Source organism: Podarcis raffonei, chromosome 4 (assembly GCF_027172205.1).
Source record: "Podarcis raffonei isolate rPodRaf1 chromosome 4, rPodRaf1.pri, whole genome shotgun sequence".
In the NCBI taxonomy this organism is placed as follows: Eukaryota; Metazoa; Chordata; class Lepidosauria; order Squamata; family Lacertidae; genus Podarcis; species Podarcis raffonei.
In genome coordinates, this window is record NC_070605.1 from 35,985,346 (window position 1) to 35,999,730 (window position 14,385).

Consider the following 14,385-nt stretch of genomic DNA (forward strand, 5'->3'; position numbering starts at 1 on the left):
GCATGGAATCAGAGTTGGAAGCAACCACAAAACCTGTTAAGTTTGAACCTTTGCCTAAATGCCAGGACCAACAATCCCTAAACCAATTTGTCTCTATTCCCCATAGATCAACCCAAGCATGCTATGCCAGAAAACAAGAATAGCTTATTGTCTGAAGGTGCCTGAAAGGCAAATTAGGTACAGATGATTCAAACCAGCTTGGATTATTTATCCCCACCCAGGTTCACACATAGTGCTAAACCAGTACGTTTCCGAGCACAATTCAAAGTGTTGGTGTTGACCTTTAAAGCCCTAAATGGCCTTGGCCCAGTATACCTGAAGGAGCGTCTCCACCCCCATCATTCTGCCTGGATACTGAGGTCCAGCACCAAGGGCCTTCTGGTGGTTCCCTCACTGTGAGAAGCAAATCTACAGGCAACCAGGCAGAGGGCCTTTTTGGTAGCGGCGCCCGCCCTGTGGAACACCCTCCCATCAGATGTCAAAGAGATAAACAACTACCTGACATTTAGAAGACATCTGAAGACAGCCCTGTTCAGGGAAGTTTTTAAAGTTTTTAATCTTTGTTAGAAGCTGCCCAGAGTGGCAAACAAATCAGTGGACTGACTGTGAACATCACTCAGGTGGTCCCCTGCATGGCTGAAGATGGTTGAAGATGGGAGCACATCCATTGCATTAAATACTCATATTGATTTTAATTGCACTTTATTGCTTTTACTTCTTATGCTGTATGACAATGTGAATTCTATGGAATTCAAATTGTAATGCAATAAAATACAATATACAAGCAACATTGAATTCTACCCAGTATCTCCAAAATCTTCATTAGATGGCTTGGGCTCCTTCACCCCCCATAATTGGGGATCTTCTCCTTTGCTTTGGTTATGTATTTTTTGGCAACAATAATTTTTAATACATAAGTCAATATTGAAACAGCAGAAAAATAACAAAAATCAATATAAAAACATTGGGGAATGGAAACAGACCAGTCTGCGGATTGTTAGTCCTGGCATTTGTGAAGCCAGTTTTTTTTTTGGGGGGGGGGTTTGTGTATAGGGAGGTATACTACTACTACTACTAATAATAATAATAATAATAAGCAATAAGCTAAAGAGGAAAGACATCTTTGTAAAACTTCAGAAAGCTAAGCAAGCGTTACTGAAATTTAATTGTGTGAACTACTTCCATTTCAAGGCGTTAAATAAAAGTCGAACCAGCAAAATAACATTTTGGTCTTTCTTACTAGTCAAAGGCTTCCGGCTGAGAGATTTTTAATCTGTTCCCTTACCTACCTTCATTATGAGGCTTTGATGCTCCTCAGACTGGCTGAAGTTGGTGCCCATCTCAAATATACTCATAGTTTCTTCTTCACAGAGATCCAGCCAATTTTGGTACTCTTTGTGTCCTGGGAGCCTATCCCAGAATGTTTTGAAGACTTCCCATACTGCTTCCTGGCACACTGCAAAAGAAAAAATTAAAAGTATTATTATTGTGCACTACCATCACAGGTTGTCATGCAGACAATGAAACAGACTTGAACTTGGTTGCTCTGGGAGGCAAGAATAGCCCCAATGAGCAGAAACTGCAAGGAAACAGTTCACCCAAACGTTAGGAGAAAGTTCCTAATGGTAAAAACTGTTCAGCAATGAAACAGACAGCCTTGAGAGGTAGTGATCACTCGTTCACTGGAGGTATTTAAGCAGATGCTGGGCAACCATCTCTCAGGGATAACGTAAGTCCCATAATGCATTGCAGATCCTGCACTGAGCAGGGAGGGCTGGACAAGAAGACGTCTAAGATTTCTTCCAACTCCCAATTCTATGATTGATCTGCTTGATCAGACCACTCATCTAGTCTCACATCCTGTTTTCAGCTGGGGGGGGATGTCCAGGGGTAAAATCCATTGTCTTTTACTGCAAGAAGTGGGAAAGCAGACACTGCTGTGCAATATATGTTTGTTGTGCAAGCAGAAGTAGCATAACAGTACAAAACAGTGCATGATCGGTTAAAACAGCACAACACTTCAGCTGGCCCAAGCTGCCTGTTGGATCCAGCTATAGCCCTATAGGACGTGGGTGGCGCTGTAGTCTAAACCACTGAGCCTCTTGGGCTTGCCCATCAGGAGGTCGGTGATTTGAATCTGCATGACAGCGTGAGCTCCCATTTCTCTTCCCAGCTCCTGCCAACCTAGCAGTTCGAAAGCACGCCAATGCAAGTAGATAAATAGGTACTGCTGTGGCGGGAAGGTAAACAGCATTTCTGTGCGCTCTGGTTTCTATCACAGTGTTCCGTTACACCAGAAGTGGTTTAGTCATGCTGGCCACATGACCTGGAAAGCTGTCTGTGGACAAACGCCAGCTCCCTCAGCCTGAAAGCGAGATGAGTGCTGCAACCCCATAGTCGCCTTTGACTGGACTTAACCGTCCAGGGGTCCTTTACCTTTTTTATTTTATTGCCCTGTGCTAGAACAGGGCTCTTCCTAGCAGTGTAGCTGCTGCGCTGGTGGGTTGCCACAGTTGAATCCCACTCCAGGTCTTACACCTCTTCATTCATTGAATTGTTAACTTTTATTATAAAAAAATCGTTTCGGAGCAGCAGTATACTGCCTCTGAGCATAGAGACCATGCTTCAAATCCAGTGGTGGGTTGGAACACTTTTGTGAGGGGGTAAACCTGTTTTTTAGTGATTCCACCTTCCTGATACAGCCTCACTACTACTTCCTGCCATTCTAATCTAGAAGGTCGCTCAGCCCCTGGAAACGGGGGGCTGCAAAGTTGTTTTCTCACGTTAACAACTGCTAGCATCAGGACCTATATTCAGTGTGCGGGATTTGGATTGGGGAGCACAGATCGTCTAATTCAGAGCTTGGGCCAGTCACCGCATTTCTGCCTAACTTACCTAGTAGAACTGTTGCAAGGATAAAATGGGGAGCCCCATGAATGCTTCCTACATGCCTTTCTGGAGAGGGAGGACAGAATTACTCTAAAGATTCCAGGTACAGCCATTGAAATATTCCTCTTGCACTTCTCAGCAGAATGGATCAGAGTTGTCCAGTGGCTACAGGAGCGTAGTGAGAAGGGAATGAAACTGCAGCAGCACTCAGCACTGAAATGCTCTCTTAGCAGGCTCTTGTTAGCTCTGCAGTTTGTAACTGCAAAGCTCTCTCTCCCCCACCTCTACCTACCCCTCCCGCCATTCATCTGAGCACATTATAGTTGGTCGCATTATGCTCTGCAACCTAAGATTAAAAAAAGATAGAGGAAGGTTCTTTCTTGTTGCTTAGGGGAAAGAGGGGGAGAAATTGGAGGGGTGGGGAGAATGAAGTGGATTTAGCCTACAAAAATCAAGTACAGTGGTATCTCGGGTTACAGACGCTTCAGGTTACAGACGCTTCAGTTACAGACTCTGCTAACCCAGAAATAGTACCTCGGGTTAAGAACTTTGCTTCAGGATGAGAACAGAAATCACGCGGTGGCAGTGGGAGGCCCTGTTAGCTAAAGTGGTACCTCAGGTTAAGAATTTTCAGGTTGAGAACGGACCTCCAGAACGAATTAAGTTCTTAACCCGAGGTACCACTGTACCAACATTCCAGCATGCTAGCCACAACCTTGTTCCGAGGTTACACACAGAAGGGAGGACAAGTGGGATGGGGTTTGTTTCAGTGAAAGTCTTAAGAGGCAGAAGCAGGCCCTGGCAGAAAAGGATGACCTTGAACTAGTCTCAGGAAAGTGGTTTTCGTCAATCAGCTTAGAAAGGTGGGGGTTGGGACAACTCTATGCTGGATACTCCCTGGACTTAATTTCAAAGACAGTGCAAGCCTTTATAGTATCAACGACCATAAAACCCAAATTTTATTCAACACAAAAAATTATACCGCCTATATTTTTATGTTCATTTACATCAATTGTGCTTTTCCTTCCTATTTTCCCTAAAGATAAGGAGCTTTTGAAATTAGCTTATACCATTTTATTTTATTTTAAATAAACATAGACATTTACATTGCATCTTTACTGTCTGCATCAAGTCAGTCATGTATTAGTAATTTATTATTGTTATTTCTGTAATCTTTGGTATGTGCTAAATGTAGCTCACATAACGATGAGTCGATAAATGCCACACTCTTCTTCCTTATTAAGCAGTTATAAACAGACTGCTTTCATTAACTCGACCTCCAGACAGATAACTTGGGACTGTTGTAGATGGGTTTGGCAACTGCAATAAATTTCCTGTAGGAGATTATAGATTGAAGTAGTGTTTGAAATAGGTGCTGTAAGGTATCTGCCTCTTTATATTGGCATTTGAGGAGGGACTGTGGCTTCCTATTTGAAAGCTATATTTTTGTTGCACTGAGACTGATACATCACAGGCAAATTTGAGTTGCAATAGCTGAAGACTAGAACTGAAATACAACTTCAAAATCTGGCATTTCAGAAACTGGAGGTTTTTCATTTTAAACACTTATTTTAAAAAACTTGCTTTTGGGATTTAACTTCACGGGACACTGTTCAAAAATTACTCTTGTGGCTGAACACAGAAACCAAACCTTAATAAAATCAGTATTACCCCCCCCCATATATATATATATATATATATATATATATATATATCCCTCAAACCAACAATATCATTAATGGTAGAGGAGAATACAAATGCAACAGTTTGCAAGTAACATGTTCAGGAACATTTTGATATTCTCTAAATTTTCTTTCAGCGCTAATGCTGATGCAATGATATCATCAGGGCCAGACTTTGGGGCTGAAGGCCAAGGAAGGGGGGAGCAAGTGGCATAATGAGGCACCTCCTAAAATAATGTCATCCACTACACAAATCCTAAAAAGTACAGGGGCTCTGATCTGCTCGCCTTCACAGCAGAAGTAGCGCTACCTTCAAGAAATAGTCTTGCTCAACACCAGCACCTCCTTTCCAAGGTGTCTCATGTTTGGTTCTATACTGAACAGCGGCAATTTTCAATCATCGGGGGGGGGGGAGTATGTTATGACAATAATTAAAGAAAGACAGGTAGAGAACAGGGCTTCAGTGTGTGGGAATAGTCCACCAGAAAAGTTTGGGAAACCAAGGCTTTAAACACACCCCTGTTTACTCTGCATCAAGTGCACTCTGACTTCTGTTTTGGGAAGCGATGTACGCATGACATTAGCCACAATCCACATCCATCTAATATCTATCCTCTTGCTTCTTATGAAATACTGCATTTTGATGGGCTTTCCCCCCAAACAGCTTTGATCCAAATTGAGAAAAAGAACAACAAAATGCATTTTACGGCAGTAATGTGTATGCAGCCCAAAGCTCATCTGACAAGAACAGAAATTACTACAGTATATAAGTGCTCACTGAGTGCTCACAGGAAGGACAGATCCTGAAGTTGAAGCTCCAATACTTTGGCCACCTCATGAGAAGAGAAGACTCCCTGGAAAAGACCCTGATGTTGGGAAAGATGGAGGGCACAAGGAGAAGGGGACGACAGAGGACGAGATGGTTGGACAGTGTTCTCGAAGCTACCAGCATGAGTTTGACCAAACTCTGGGAGGCAGTGGAATACAGGAGTGCCTGGCGTGCTCTGGTCCATGGGGTCACGAAGAGTCAGACACGACTAAACAACAACAACATGTCTTATATGGCTGTTTCTTTGTATATATTTTAATTTTTTTGTATATGGATGCTTTAAGGTGGTTTATATCTGCAATGCCTAATAAAGGTTTGGAGAAAGAACAATATTTAGTAAGAACACTAAATAATATTTAGCTTCATTTGTTTACAATTCTAGCAAGTGATCCAGTTCATCTTGCAGGGAGGGAGCTATATGGACACACAGGGCACTGAGTGCAGGAAAAAGGGAATGATACGGAGGTGAAGAGAAGACTGTGGTAAAGGACTGGTGTCTGCTTCTACTAAGTTTTCAAATGCCAACAGACAATGGTCTGGCTACTCTGACACTTGCAGTAATTGCAAATGTTAATTAATGGCAATTTTATTTAACACAGGCCAATTTTCTTGCTAAGGACCCCTGTTGTTTTCTTTAATAGTTTCATGCTCCTAGTCCTCTTGATTACAATGCCTCATCCCCTTTTAATTGAGGTTTCATTTAAAAAATGAATTAGGCAAGGCTACGGTATCTGAATGCAAGCTGTTCTTCCTTTTAACTGCCTCAATCAGGTCTTGCTAGCTTAGGGATTTAATATCCGTCCTTCCAGTTAGTTAGTGTGACAGCAGCCACCCCACTGAGTCCAGTCTCAAAAGCTCGGCACCATCTGTAGGTTCTTATTGCATTAGCCAAACATGAACTTAGCAAGGTATGTCCTCTCTGGTGGACAGAAAGGATAAAGCTTCAGGAAGTCAGTGCACCTTCTGCCGTGCCAGGGAAACCCACAAAAACCAGACTTATATGCTTCCACCACACAGGAAAACGAAACACGTTATCGATAGAAATTCTTATTGTGCACACTGAGCAATATTGAAATATGAAAGAGAATCTTATTACTCCAAGGATGTTTAAAGCATTAGCATGGTTGAAAGAGGTGCAATTAGCCACTTCCCTGCTTACCAGCAGTCTGTGATTTTGCAAACCACTGAACCCCACCTTAAAGAGAGTTGTGTGGTATCATGAAAACCACAACCAGTTCAACACAGAAGCATATTTTGAACCTAAGCTGCTGAGTAAACTTCTGTAGCATTCTACTCGGGTGGTTGGACATACAGTGGACTTAATTCGTTCTTAACCTGAAACTGTTCTTAATCTGAAGCACCACTTTAGCTTATGGGGCCTCCCACTGCCACCATGCCGCTGGAGCACGATTTCTGTTCTCATCCTGAAGCAAAGTTCTTAAACGGAGGTAGTATTTCTGGGTTAGTGGAGTCTGTAACCTGAAGCGTATGTAACCTGAGGTACCACTGTATATAGTCAACAAGAGGTAGGTATCAATCAGCACTATCAGCTGTTGAAATAAAACATACTGGTGCCTGAGTAGGGCCTCCAGGCCACAGAATGTATTTGAGCAGCTCTGAGGGAAAAACTGGTGGGTTTCATTGGGTCAGGGGTTCAAGCCTAGCTCATACTCTTTCTGTGCACATAAAGCAGGGTTTGGGAGATTGCGACCCTCCAAATGTCTCCAGCTTCCATCACCCCTGACCGCCGGCCATAGTGGCTGGGGTTGATATGAGTTGGAGTCCAACAATATTTGGAGAGGCCTTGGATTCTTCATATCTGATGTAAAGCTTGAAAAACAGCAGAGGAAGAAAAGGAGCTGGCTTTGCATCTTCCTCTGTCAGCAGCTGGTCCAAAAGCAACACCCACACCACCCACACATGCACAAACCCTGGCCAGGATTAGTAAACCCTAAAGCTGATTTTGCAGCAACTTGTCTCACATAATGGCTAATAATGGATAGCTAAAGCATCTATTGCAGCTGGATCCCTTTGAACAGCCTAGATTTTCAGTATTTATTTATCTCTTTAACAAAATTTATATACTGCTTGATTGTAATAAGACCTCAAAGCAGTTTATAAAAAAGTTAGCAATGCAAAAGTCAACATGTTGGTACAAGCTATATAAATTGACTTTGTTGGGCTGAAATAAACAGTCTAAAGTCTACTGTACATCTACTACAGTAGATGAGGACTTTCACATGGGAAATGTGAAGTTGTTTTTCATTGGCATGACAAGCTTCTGTTTCAGATACTACATTTTGCCCATTACTCAAACCTCAGTATAGTCAATAGGAAAATATGATCCCCCCCCCCAGCTATTAAGGCAATCAAAAATTGGAGTACTATTTGAAATACGTTTCTGCAAGAATCACAAGCACCTATTGGACAGTGCCCATGGCACTCACCAAGGATGTATAATACAACTCCCTCTCATCGATCCTGAACCCTTCTGTGACCTGTTCCTTTTCATCTTTACATCTATGAGTACCTTATTTGAGAATAGTTTTCTGTTATAAATATTGTTGTTTCTACCAAATGCTTTTATTACATTCTCTTTCTGAAACTGTATGACTGAAAAATTCTCACAAGATTTTGTTTCTTACAAGAGGCATGATTCTTTTCAGGAAGCGCTCGTTTGGCATGGGTTTTATTGTTCCAAGAGCTATTTATCTTTCCCAGCAGTAAGAGTGATTTAGCCTATTACGTCTCATTCTATAGAAAGGGATTTGCTAGGTTAACTGGAGGGACAGCACATGACAGGTATGGGATGCTTACAAGGGGGGTGGCGTAGCTTGCTTGGTCATTTGTGTAAGTGAGCAGTGCTCAGATGTAATCCAGCCATAATCCCATTTGTACTTCTTAAGGGTTGAATCATGTACGGCAACTAGTAGTATATTGACTCAGGCAAACTATCTTCTTTTAAAACTGCACAGACAAATGTGCAATTGTTGGTTACTCAAGAGGGAAAAAAATAATGTGGGATGCCTCTACAATTGCCAGCTTTAAGGGGGTGGGTTGCTTAAATTAGAAATTTTAAACCAATAAGATTAACTTTTCTGGCAGCACATAAGAATCCTCTAGCTCTTGACTGCGTGTGTGGGTGGATGTTAAAGAATGCTGGGAATTGTAACTCTGTGAGGGGTAGACAACAGTGCCTGGAATTCTTTGAGGGAAAGAATGAGAGATACTTTAAAGGTACAGACTGTACGCAGAAGGAGAAGGGGATGGAATAATTCACCTAAGATGAAAAGTTAAGGTAAGAGGAGTGCACAAACAGTTTTTCCTCCTTCTTAGTTCTAGAATATGAGGGCATCAAGTGAAGCTGAATGCTGTAAGATTTCAGGCAGACAAAATAAAGCACTGCATCATACAGCGCAAAACTAGAACTATGGAATTTGCTCCCATAAAGTGGTAGTGCCAGCCACCAGCTAGGATGGCTTTAAAAGAGGACTAGGCGAATTAATGGAGGATACGGTTGTCAAAGGCTGCTAGCCACATTGGCTACATTCTACCTCCAATATCAGATGCAGTACCAGTTGTCTGGTACTCACAAGTGAGGAGAATGCTGCTCTGCTCAGGTCTTGCTTGCAGGCTTTCCACAGGCACCTCGATTGGTCACTGTGAGAACAAGATGCTGGACTAAATGGGCTTTTGGCCTGATGGAGAAAGGCTCTTAGAGGAGCCTCCCTCTAACCTTCCCCACCCATAGCAAGGCATTCCTCTACGCAAGAAAGGAAAACCTTGTCAGCATCCTTAAGCTTATCTAATAGTAGTGGCAGAGAAAGAGGACTGATAGGAGGTGAAAGGTGCATAGTTCAAATGCTAGACTATACAATCCTCCTTCGATTAAAAACCCAATGTTGAGTGAGGAACTTTGTTCAATATACTTTCCTACAGTCATAATGATCCCTTGTGGTTTTGTTTATGTTACTCTACCTATTTTGAATGCATTCCCCACAAAATATGCATTTTTAACATGAATTTTAAAGCACATTTTTGTATGCTTCTTGTGTCAAGAACTGCATTGCGAAATCTAGAGAAGCATGGGATCTCATGAATACATCCCAATGTCTGAGGGCAGGAGGTTTAGAGCTTGCCATTTCATACCAGAATTTTGCAAAGAACACATTTCTTAAACATGCTAATCGTAAGTACATGGGAGTGTCCATAATTTGATATCCAAAATGTTAGAGGGAAATAACCCTGCAAATAGGGGCTCTTGACAAGTAATGTTATTTGGCCTGAAATTCAAAGGCAAAGGGATTCCCTTCCCTGCTCTGTGCTCCTCTCTAAATGGTACCCCTGCTGTGTGTTGTCCAGTGCTCTGCTTCTGTGGGGAGACTGACAGGAGATTTGCAAATTGGTTCCAGCTGTGAGGCTATCAGGGAACAAATATTTAGAGCAAAGGCCAATTTCACACAGGCAGGCGCAGAAGACCAATTGTCACTGAGATGTGAGCTAAAATAAACTTTGTTGAGGTCTGCTCTCATATTTCAATGTGTACTCAATTGCATTTTACCCTCTCAACAGCTGGCAGTGCATTATGGGTTGCCTCTGAAACTTCTCTGAACTGTACATATTGGGCGGCATGATGAGGGGTTTGATTTTAGCAAAGGGAACTTCAAAAGTTCTGTTGCATGCCTGACGTTTGCCACGTAAATACAGCTTACTTAGTCTTGCAAAGGCCTTTCACAGTGAACCCTGATATTTTGTACACTTTACAGCAACATTATTATCACAAACCACCTCTAAACTGGTTACATCTCTAGCCATAGCAAACATGTTAACCTTAAACACCCACATGCTCATAAAGACTTTGAGCCTAGCCTGAACATTTCCAATGCTTGTACAGTTTCTGTCTGTATCTACGATCTTTTCTATCTCCATCTTCTCCTTGCAGGGGTGGGTCTAAACCCACTATCTTTACATATTTTATGACATCATTTCCTTGATAAGCATGCATGGGCCTCTTTCAGTAAGCTTACAATTCTCGGAGACAAATAGGTTTGCACATGTATCTATCTAATTGATCAGAAGTCTCAAGAAACTTCTTGAAACTTTTAATTCAGTTTTTTGATCAGTTATTCACCAGACATCTAGGGTTCGCCTCCCTACTAAATGCACTGATTTGCAAGAAAGTTGGTCTCAGCCTTACAACACTCACTTACCTCTGAGTTTGAAGTATTTCAGATGGTTAGCAATAGCCTGCTCAATAGACTCATCTGGACACACTTTAACTCCAGTAGGAAAGAAAATTGATCTCTTTCTTCGCAACAAGCGTCTGCTGAATTTCTCAGATTCCCTGAAATCAAGAAGATGCTTAGAATCTGGAAACTGGGGAAAGCTTCTAACTGATCGCCAGCCATTTGGTGGAAGATCTGATGTAGGCTCCTTGGCTTCTATGTCCTCTGTAGCTGAATAGGTTTCTTCTGCAAAATTACATCACAAACAAATCTCTTTAAGTAGCTGCACATATATTTCACAATACCGCTGAGTTTCAGTTAAATAAATAGATGCAGAGATGGATCTAGACTAAAGTTGTTAATCGTACTCAAGAGCAGACCCATTGAGATTAATGGGTCTACTCTGAGTATGATGAACATTGGACATCATCCTCAATAAGTTTAACTAAAGTCCCATTGAAGTTAATGGCACAAATCAATCCTGACTCAGATTAAGCCCCAATAATTTAAATGGACCTAAGTTCAATTAACTTTGTATGGATCCGTTCCATAACATTTAACCAAACTAATTTGTTTTGTGTATGCTTATTTCTGTATTCATTCAGGTAACATAGGTGCTAATAGAGACAGAAGGTTCTGGCTCCTGCCCTGCCTGTTTGGTGCTATATTTTAATAACTATCCAACATGCACCATTATTCTCTTGTTCTTACTATGTCACTCTAAGGTGGTTGCAAATAAAAAGTAAATCTTCAGTGTAAGCCTAGCTAAAGAAATCTAACTTGTTCATTATTGTTTTCGCTTAGCACACCAATATAATGGACAACACCAAATAATGGTCTATATTTCAAAGGAGGCTATCTTCACTAAGTTTGTTTTCTACATGTCCCCCAAATCTATTTTAAGGTTATATTGGTTGTAATGAGTGAATGCTAAGGAAAACAAGGAAAACATGAGTGAATGCTAAGGAAAACAAGGATTTCTGCTTGCACAAGGACCTGGAAGACATAAATGCAACTGCTTTACCCTATTGCAAAGACATTATATCATTGCTTAGGTGTAGATACATCATGTTCTGCCAAGTCCTTTCTCACAGAGACATGGACTAGTGTAGTAGTCTTCAACTTTTGCAGACCCAGGAGGACCCAACTTTAATACAAACATGCATTTGATGGGCCATTTCCTTTTTTCTTTACTATATATTGGTAAGTCGGTAGCACAGCTGCTGTGACCCATCTTAGATCAGGCTGTGACTCTGAAGTGGGTCCCAACCCAACAGTTGAAGACCAGTGATCAAGTGTCACATCTCACACATTGTAAGACAGAATTACTCCATGTTACAGGGCTTGCAGCAATTTATTTTAAACCTGTTTACAACATCCTGCAACTAGTAGAAGACAAAAACACATTAAACCTGCCACAATTTATGTATCTAATTTCATAAAGGAGCTATTATCGAGTGGACGGCTGATGTGTTCAAGTCATGTTGTATTAAATTTTGTATTTGGGAACCAATCACATTTTTTCGTTCATGTGATGCACCTCAAATGACTTGCTTCTACAAGTGCAGGAATAATCATTTTAACTTGGAAAATTAGATAGGGGGAGATATCTAAACAGTTAAACAGTCCAGTAAATGAAAGACAGCAACTACAGCCAATATAGACTACCACATAAAAGTGTTATGTGATATCAAACTGAACAGCTAACTGTAACTACTTAAAAGACTATATAGCAGCCTATTGGGTGAAAATCTATAGGCAGATGGTATGGGAGATGGGAAACATTATTAATTGTAGAGTGAAGCCCTATTGCAACAAAAGTTGCTACATTAACATTAATGCAAAACAGATACTCAGTTTTTCACTTACCTCAGCACGTATATATTTCAGTGGTCTGACTCTGTATACATGTAACCCTATTTTCTATCACTCTAAAATATTTTTTTTTGGTAAACATAAGATTCAAAGACAGTTCAGAGGATGGCAGAAAACAGGAGTATTTTCTTACCTGCAAATGCTTGAAATTCCCCTTCAATCAATATGAATATCCAGACTCCTAAGTAGATCTTCCAATAAAAGTCACACATATTTCTTTTGGAATTTTTTTTTTAAAGGCAAAGGGAAAAGAACCAAGTTCCTTTTTAGCAGTGCTAGCTGACCTGAACGTGTTAACCATCCAGTAACAGTCTGTTCTTAGAGAAGGTCTGGTGTCACTGGTAATTGTCTTGGATTAAAAAAAGGATTGATTTCTGCAACAAAAGTGAGTCCCAAATGTCTACAATTGTTTTGTTAAAAGAAATTATTCCATTTTCATTTTGGGAATCACAAGAGGCGGCGAAGAAGAAGCTCCTTGATGTTAGCCAATAGACCAGAGAGATAATTTTTCAGTTTTAAGCTGGCCAGCTAAGCCAGATTTACCAGAGCTTGTCATGTCGTTAACTGGCAGTCCACACAAGGACAGTACCTTTCACACTTAATTAAGAACAATTTTCATTGACTGTCTTAAAAGAAAAGCAGCAGCAGCTTGCTGTCCAAACAATAACTTATGTTAGCATCATGGTCATTGCTTGGAGATTCTCTTTCGAGGGTGCTTTTGCTATTGTCATAAGAGACCACAACTGATCCATTTTAGCCATGTGACAACCCTCAGGTATGCTGATGCAAGGTCCTGTCTATTGTTCTTCCTGGCAATTTCTCCACCCCTACCCGTTTTGAGGAGACAGGGCAAAAAGAATACACCCTCCCATCAGGTGTCAAACAGATAAACAACTATATGACTTAGAAGACATCTGAAGGCAGCCCTGTACTGGGTAGTTTTTAATGTTTGAGGTTTTGTTGAGTTTTTATGATTTTGTTGGGAGCCGCCCAGAGTGGCTGGGGAAACCCAGTCAGATGGGCAACATATAAATAATAAAATTATTGTTGCTGTACTAGGCAGTAGAAACAGTGATTCTCATCCTTTCCGTTTTGCATAATCGCACTAAACAAAAACATGTATTTTATACATGCACATACTGTGCATACAAGCGGCAACTATTTGGCGGGGGGTTCCATGGGTCAGCAGAGCACATATAAGCATGGCCTGCCCCACTTCTGTTGTGCCCTCTTCCGGGTCCCAAAGGGCCTGCATATCAATCGGATGTGCCTAAAATGGTTGCTGCCTATACTGGAAATGAAAACTAACTAGAACACAGAATACACAGCATACTAAATTGCACAATACCAGGGATAGACAATGTAATGCTTATGGGCCCCATTGAATCCAGCTAGAATAGTAGCCAACATGGTGCATTTTAGATGGAGTTGGAATCCCAGCTCCCATCAGCCTCAGCCAAAATTGTCAGTGGTCACAGATGATAGGAGTCAATAGTCCAACATTAGGAAAGCACTGTGTTGGCTATTCTTGACCTAGAATACTCCCACCAAACTCATACCCTGGAACTACCAGCACAAAAGACATCACAGGTTGGAGAGAAATCCCAGCCTTTATATTGCCCAACCTCTGCATTTTGTTACAGGAAAGGCATTGGCACAGCTCTCTAGCACTGGTTAGCCATGAAGGCAGAGGCTGAGTGGTGTAGTGGTTCAGAGCGGTGGACTCATAATCTGGTGAACAGGGTTCGCTTCCCCGCTCCTCCACATGCAGCTGCTGGGTGACCTTGGGCTAGTCACACTTCTTTGAAGTCTCTCAGCCCCACTCACCTCACAGAGTGTTTGTTGTAGGGGAGGAAGGGAAAGGAGAATGTTAGCTGCTTTGAGA

General features: G+C 41.5%; 1 protein-coding gene across 1 annotated transcript in view; it reads right to left on the reverse strand.

The window, feature by feature from the left end:
- Positions 1 to 13,056, reverse strand: part of IMPG2 (interphotoreceptor matrix proteoglycan 2) — a 55,143-nt gene extending 42,087 nt beyond the window's left edge. Inside the window, exons 1-3 of the mRNA XM_053385235.1 lie at positions 13,044 to 13,056; positions 10,611 to 10,871; positions 1,290 to 1,456 (exon numbers count right to left, since the gene is read on the reverse strand). Of these exons, the coding sequence (XP_053241210.1) occupies positions 1,290 to 1,456; positions 10,611 to 10,871; positions 13,044 to 13,056 (441 nt within the window). The remainder of the gene's footprint in view (positions 1 to 1,289; positions 1,457 to 10,610; positions 10,872 to 13,043) is intronic.
- Positions 13,057 to 14,385: the final 1,329 nt, after the last annotated feature.